Source organism: Aythya ferina (genome assembly GCF_964211825.1).
Source record: "Aythya ferina genome assembly, chromosome: 10".
Taxonomy (NCBI): Eukaryota; Metazoa; Chordata; class Aves; order Anseriformes; family Anatidae; genus Aythya; species Aythya ferina.
Window position 1 is genome coordinate 11,390,611 of NC_140306.1, and position 6,814 is coordinate 11,397,424.

Sequence of the window (6,814 nt, forward strand, 5' to 3'; positions counted from 1 at the left end):
AGAACAAACCAGGAACTGTTGGGGAAGGAGGGTCCCAGGAGGGGCTGGCTCAGTGTGGGCTGGCGACTCCCTGGCAAAAGCTGTTCCCTGAAGCTGTTCCAGCACACCTCCTGCAGCCTCTGCTGTTGTGTCAGGGATGCAGCCTCGCCAGGGTGCCCTGCCGAGCAAAACGCACCTGCTGAAGGATGCAGTAGGTGAGCACGGGGCTCTGTGGGATCATCCTAAGTGCTGCAGCTCAGGATCAGAGCAGGGTGGCTGCACTGGGCAGCACAGGTCCCTGCCTCCACGACTCTTCAGATGTTGCTGCTCACAGAGCAGACGCAGATCCTGAGAGCTTCTGTGGCTGTCGGAAGGGTACCTAGGTGCCTCCAGTATCAGTTCATGCCTGTTTTGTTTTTTTTTTCCTCCCTTAAGGAGCATTTGGAAGTATCTTTGGTTATTGTCCTTGCATTCTTTTGATCTCTAACATATAGTACCAACGAATAAAAATGTGTGTTCCTCTTCCTTTATCCTGTTGGGGATTTTGAGTACATCTTAACCGAGTTAACGTGAGCTGAAAAAGCAGCACTGATCTCTCCCTTTCCTTCTTTGCAGGTGTCATCCCTACAAAAGATGTTCTCATGGCACTGGGAGACGTTAAGAGGAGCTTAGCTGAGGTGAGAGCCTGTCTGCCTGCATCTACCCTTCAAGACTGGCTATACAATTAAAATAAGCACCTTGCAAACTGGGAGCACGTCTCAGTCTAACCGAATGCTGAACCCACAGCAGGCGCACAGATGAGTCAGACTCTTGGCAAACTCCCTTCTGCCCTCTCTGGTAGTTGCCAGATCATCAAATGTCTGCTCCCAGGGAGAGAGTAGCTGTGGGTTATTCCCTCTCTGCTTTTCTGGCTTAGTTTTGAAGCTGCTTTTCATAAATTCATTTTGTTGGGATACTTGGTCTCATACTTTCCACACTCTTGCCTGTGGGTGCTGCAGAGCCCCAGATTCAGCCCTGCTCACCCTACAGCTGATTTACACGTGCTGGCTGCTCCCAGTTGCTCAGTCTTTGCTGGAGAAGGTGGGAGGGGTCCATTTACTGGATGGGACACATGCACAGTCCTCCTGCAATTCCAGGGCCTGTATTTCACTTCTTAGGATGAAGACAAGAATTGTCTCCACAAGGGCAGGCAATGGATGCCAGATTCTACTGCCAGCTGCCTGTAGCCCTCACATATTCACTTTTACCCATAGGCAGCTTGGAAGAGGGCAGAGATGAGAACAAAACAGTCCTGTGATCTCTGAGTTTGCCCCTTAGGCACTGATTCTCCTTTTTAACATTCCTGGAGTAATTCTGCTGACTTTAGCAGCAGAAATGGGCCACCACCTTGCTGGATGTCTGCTCCCAGGTTTTTCCCTGACCTAACAAACTGGTGCAGTTAGACAAAGCAAATTAAGTGCGCAGTGCGGTATTGATTGGCTTACACCAGGGACAGTGCTAAAAGCCAGCCCTGTAGAAATAGTGTGACTGAAGTATCAACACCTAGAACTGTCCAGAAAGAAGATTCCTGTTGGTGTAAGGTTTGACTTCTATGTACAACAGCGCTCCTACATAAGCATGCATCCTACCACGGTAGCCCCACCGCCTGCCTCTGGCTCTCCAGCTCCATCAATAATGAAACGCTGCTCCCTGCCTTCACCTTGTGCTAGCACAAGCTTGGGAAGAGGCGGGAGGATATTTTCTTACCCCCATCACACTTGTTACTGAATTGATGTGTAACCTGTCTGGAGAGCACCAAGTCACAGGGAATGGCGTTGGGCTTTGCTGACAACCCCAAGGGAACTCTGAAACTTCTGTGGTTTCTGCCATGAAAGCCTCCTGTCTCACACATTTGTGTGAGCCTTGTGCAGGCAGCCAAGGCAGGGTTGTGCCTACTGTCATTTACGGATTTGTCAGCTCCCAACGATGGTGGTGTTAAATTCGGTCGTGTTCCTTCGCACCATGCAAGACAGCGAACATCCTGGCTCCCTAACCCTGGCTTTTAGTTCCTCTGCCCACAGTGACGGTCCTGTACTTAGGACCTGGAAAGCCTGAACAGGATCCCACCTGATTGCGGGCCAGGGGTTTCAGTGTGCCCCTTCCTTCCTTCCAGATTGGCATCCAGAACTACTCGACCACCACGAGCTGTCAGTCACACCCCAACCAGACACGCAGCGATTATGGAAAGCTCTTTGTGGTACTGGTGATCATCGGATCCATCTGTGCCATCATCATCGTGCTGGGGCTCATATACAACTGCTGGCAGAGACGCCTGCCCAAGATGAAGAACATGGTGAGCGCTGGGTGGCTGGGGAAGGTGGCTGGACTCTTATTCCTTGGGATGGAGGGGATTGGAAAATTGGGAGAGATTGATTTCCATGTGCACCTTCTGAATGTAGCTGGACACGCTGCTGGAGCAGCAAGGAAGCCCACTTAGGCATAAGAGAGATGCAAACCTGTGGCTCTTGCTGTGCTCATGTCTCCCAGGAGTCCAGGAGTAAATTTACCTTTTCCCACGGATGACCTGCAAAGTTCCCCTGACCCTCGTAGCCTGATCCAGTTGTGCCTTTCAGCATCACTAGGGCCTGTCCTTCCTTGTCTCCATTTGTGTTCCTCTCTTCCTCTGCAGTCGCACGGCGAGGAGCTGCGCTTTGTTGAGAACGGCTGCCATGACAACCCCACCCTGGACGTGGCCAGCGACAGCCAGTCAGAAATGCAGGAGAAGAAGCCCAGCGTGAACGGTGGGAACACCATCAACGGCCCCGACAGCTGGGATGTCCTCATCAACAAGCAGGCGAGCGAGGACGTGGATGTGTTTGAGGAAGACACGCATCTTTAGAAGGAGAAGAGAGAGAACCACCCCCTTAAATACACTTGTCTCTCTCCTGTCTGAACTGGTGGACCATGGGATCAGGTGGCTTCTCAGGAACTTTTTAAAGGCTTGGGACTGGTCAAGTCTTTGGGCAAGTTTTCCCGACGGAAGTCCTGAGCCTGCATCTGAGGCTTGGAGCCAGGAGGATCACCAACAGAGGGAAGCGGGAGGGGTGGGTGTGTAGGTCTCTGTGTGTGTGTTCCTATCAGTAGCACCAATGCTTTCATCACCTTTCAAGGCACTTACTGTAGCTCTCTGGTAGTGGCCGAAAGTGGCTGGGCTTGAGAAACAAGGAGGTGAGGCTAAGTCTGCCACCAGGAGCTCTGGGGAGTAAGTTCACTTTGGGAGTCCAGCTGGAATTACGGCAGCCAGATCCTGACCTTGCTACATCTGGATTTGTATCTGTAGAGCTGAGGTGGCGTCCAGCCCCTGCAGGTGCAGTAGAACCCGTGCACCATTCTGGATGGAGAGAGCCACAGTTTGTTTGATGTCCTGGGCAGAGTTTGCATTCCACACATGAAAAGAGCTTTTTGGTGTTTTTGTTTGGTTGTTTTTTAGCACTCTAGCGTTCAGCTGCTAATTGGATGGGCCAATGTTTCTATCTGGGAAGAACATCCTCCTGTCATCTCTTTTTTCCTCACACCCTCAAAGAGCTTCTCTCTGTCCCTTTTCCATTTCACAGCTCCAAGCTGAGCTTGCAAAGTTTGAGCACTTTACCCTTGCTTCACTGATTGCAGAAAACTTGGTGCCATGGTGCAGCATCTCAGCTGGAAACTTGCTTTAGGCTGGAGAGTTATTCAATAAGGACATTTACCTGCCTCTTTCACCTAACAGCCTGTGAAATCAGCAGCAAAGTATCCCTTGTGTAAGTCTCAGTCCTAGATTGGCAGGCCTTTTCTACTCCTGTTCCATTTTCCAGGATAGTGTGGTTTCAGTTGATCTTTTTGAGGTAAATGTAAAGGCTATGGGAGTCTTTTAACAGGGAGAAAAGTGAAAGCTCAGATAATTTTCTGGTCCTTTTATTTCCTTTTCAGGATCTTGCCTTGGGGTGTGAAGTGTTTAATGTCACATTGGTGTAAATCAGGGTAACATCTTTAAAATTGCTGCAGTCAAACAAATGTAAAAGCCTGTTTAGATGAGATGAGAATCAGATCTAAGAGCTCCCCGATGAATATTTCTCAGGCACGCCTCAGGCAACTTTGAGGCCCCAGCTCCCTGAAGATGTGTGATAAAAGGCACGTGAATATGTATAATTGTTCTCTGAGCCCTGCCTAAATCAAGACTCAGAACTACTTTCAAGCCTGAAATCCCAGAACATTTGTTTTTTCTCTCACTGAGGGATTGAGGGACTTGCTTCGGTCAGAGGCAACAGTATTGGTCTCTGTTTTGGTGAGCTGCTTGCTTGCTTACTGCAAGGTGCAGCTTGGCGTTTGGTATTTAAGGGAACCTTTGTACAGAAAGACTCCAGATATGCAGCCTGTAAATCTATCCCTGTACATATACGTATTTTTAGCATGCTCATCCCTGATGTGAGTGCCTAGAGTCAAGGTACAAAAGAGTCTGTTGTTTCATTTTGCATAGCGCTTTGCATACAAACTGAATCGCAGACCACCTCGAAGTAGGACCGGGTCGATAGCAGTCTATAACGCATTCAAGAGATAGCCTTTGGTTTCCTATCCACATTCCAATTTTCAGTGTTTATCCTGCCTCCTTACCTTTCCCTGCATTGTGTAGGAGATGGTGACCATCAGCTCCTTTTGTATCTTGGTAGAGTTGCAGAGATGCCCAGAGGAGTTCCCTCTCCTGCCCCAGTGGCTGGCAGTGGGTGGCTGGGAAGGGGGACAGTCCACACGTGTGTCCCTTCGCTGACCGCCCCTTGGAGATGGCTCCTGCTGAATTTGACGGGTCCGTGCAGTGAAACTGCACAGGTTCAGTGGCTGTGTTGAGGGCATCTGGGGGCTCATGGGTTAAATGCAAGTTGTTATGATACGGTGAGTAAATTTAAAGCATGGAGTTAAAATTTGAGTTTGTATAGCACTTAGCATAACGGGGCCTGGCATGGCTGTGGCCTTTAGGCAGTTTCACTGTATAAATGTTTCTAAGTCCAATAATCCTCATTAAATACGTTTTTATAACCCAGTGGCTATTAAAAAGATACAGCCACCAATCAGATGTGAATTAGCTCACCCGCAAAACACTTTCTTGGTGCACTTCATTGCTAGGAGCCGCTTTGCTGCCTCATTTTCTCTCTGCATTACTAATTCAGACAAACAACAACATGCTGATAAAGTAATGCTTCTTGTTGAGCTCAGTACCTCCTGATCCTGTCTATGTCTTCAAACTTTGAAGAAAGCACCTGGGGGGCACTTGGGCTTGTTAAGGAGCTAGCAAGTTCTCCTGGCTTGCTGCTCTGGTTTCTTACAGCCTGACTGTATTCCAGGGACTGTAGTGGACTCTTCTGAATCTGGAGTGCTCCGGGGTATCTTGAGAGTGTCTAAGGGTGGCTGTCACGAAGGTGAGAACAATCTTCTGATGTCTCTGACTGGGTGCACTTAGCTGTATGATCTCAGTTTATCTCTGGAAATCTACTGGCTAATACAATTTCCTTGTAGTCTGGTGATACTTTTTATACCTTTTCCATTTGTTTTTTCTCTGTATCCTTTTTTGCACTAGGCCGATCTTGTTAAGTCAATTGCACTGTTGTCCTCTCCTGCAAGCCCCGCAGATGGGTCATCTCCTGGTACCTGTGGGCTGGGAAGTGCTGTAGAGAGGCTGTCTGTAGCCCATTTCACTTTATTGTTCAGTGCTTGGATTTCCAGCTCTGTACGGGGAAGATTTGAAAAGGAAGAGAAACTTTTGTTTTATCACTTGTAACGGGAAACTTTTCTATCAATTTAATGTAGTTAAACTTTGTAACAAAGACTGTCAAAGCTGGACTGCTCAGAGGGGTGTGCCAGGCAACAGAGCAGATAGAGAAGACAATGTAATTCCTGGAAAACCCTTTTCCACCTACTAGGACTTCACTGTAGTCCCATCTGCCAAACGTTTGACCGCACTGACACCTGGTGGCTGCTGGGAGTTGGAGACAAAAAATAAAACGGAACTTTTTTTTTCCTCCCCTCTTATCTATGGATATTTGTTTGCTGCGACTTGCCTAGGACACGGGAGGTTTCTGGAATTGCTTGTGAGCAGAGGGGCTGGCACCACGCACGTGAGGGATGGTTTGTGTGAGGATGTCCCTGTCTGCAAATCAAGGAGATGGGATGCTTCATGGAGGCACCAGTCTAGAGGCCCTGGACAGCCAGCTCAGGGTCACAATTTTGTGTGCCCCCTTTCTCCTCCACTTGTCCCCTTTCCTCCCAGGAAACACGGCCAAAAGTCAGAGGTTCTGACTGGAGAGGAAGGTGTTTCATCCAAGAGCACAGCGGGGTGCTGGTGTGAGGAGCTGTGCCCCAGGAACGTGGCGATGGCAGCAGCTGGATGCACAGCTGGGTGTGGAGCCGCTCGCCACCTCAGTGGGACAGGGGCAGACATGGTCTGGGCTGGCCGTGCTGCTGCTTGCTTCCAGACATTGCTGAGATGTCAAGAAGGGGGTCTGTAAGAGTACAGTTCCGTGTAGTACAATGTGCTGGGGCTTTGCATCCCACAGCCCTGTCCATGTTTCAGCACCGTGTCCGTCCTTTCGGGGTCGGCGGCAGCTCAGCCCTTCAGCCCCACCAGCCGTGGTGACTTCGTCGCGGCTCATCCCTGCCTGTCTTTGCTGTCGTGCTTTTTCAACCTCATAACCACCTCATAAACACCCCAGCCCCAGATGGAGATCGCTTAGAAACACGTATTTGGCCCTGAGAGCGCCACAATCGTGTTTTTATTCCCTTCACACAACCCTCGCTCACTGCGTGCCTCAGCGCCTCACCCCGGGGCCGC

At 49.6% G+C, this 6,814-nt stretch overlaps 1 protein-coding gene across 2 annotated transcripts in view; it reads left to right on the forward strand.

Annotated features, from left to right (window-relative positions):
* The window catches only part of PODXL2 (podocalyxin like 2), a 28,941-nt gene extending 22,926 nt beyond the window's left edge, over window positions 1-6,015 (forward strand). For both annotated transcript variants that reach the window (XM_084530771.1, XM_084530770.1), the window contains exons 6-8: window positions 595-656; window positions 2,132-2,311; window positions 2,648-6,015. In XM_084530771.1, coding sequence (XP_084386897.1) covers window positions 595-656; window positions 2,132-2,311; window positions 2,648-2,857 — 452 coding nt within the window. In that variant the 3' untranslated portion in view covers window positions 2,858-6,015. The remainder of the gene's footprint in view (window positions 1-594; window positions 657-2,131; window positions 2,312-2,647) is intronic.
* Window positions 6,016-6,814: the final 799 nt, after the last annotated feature.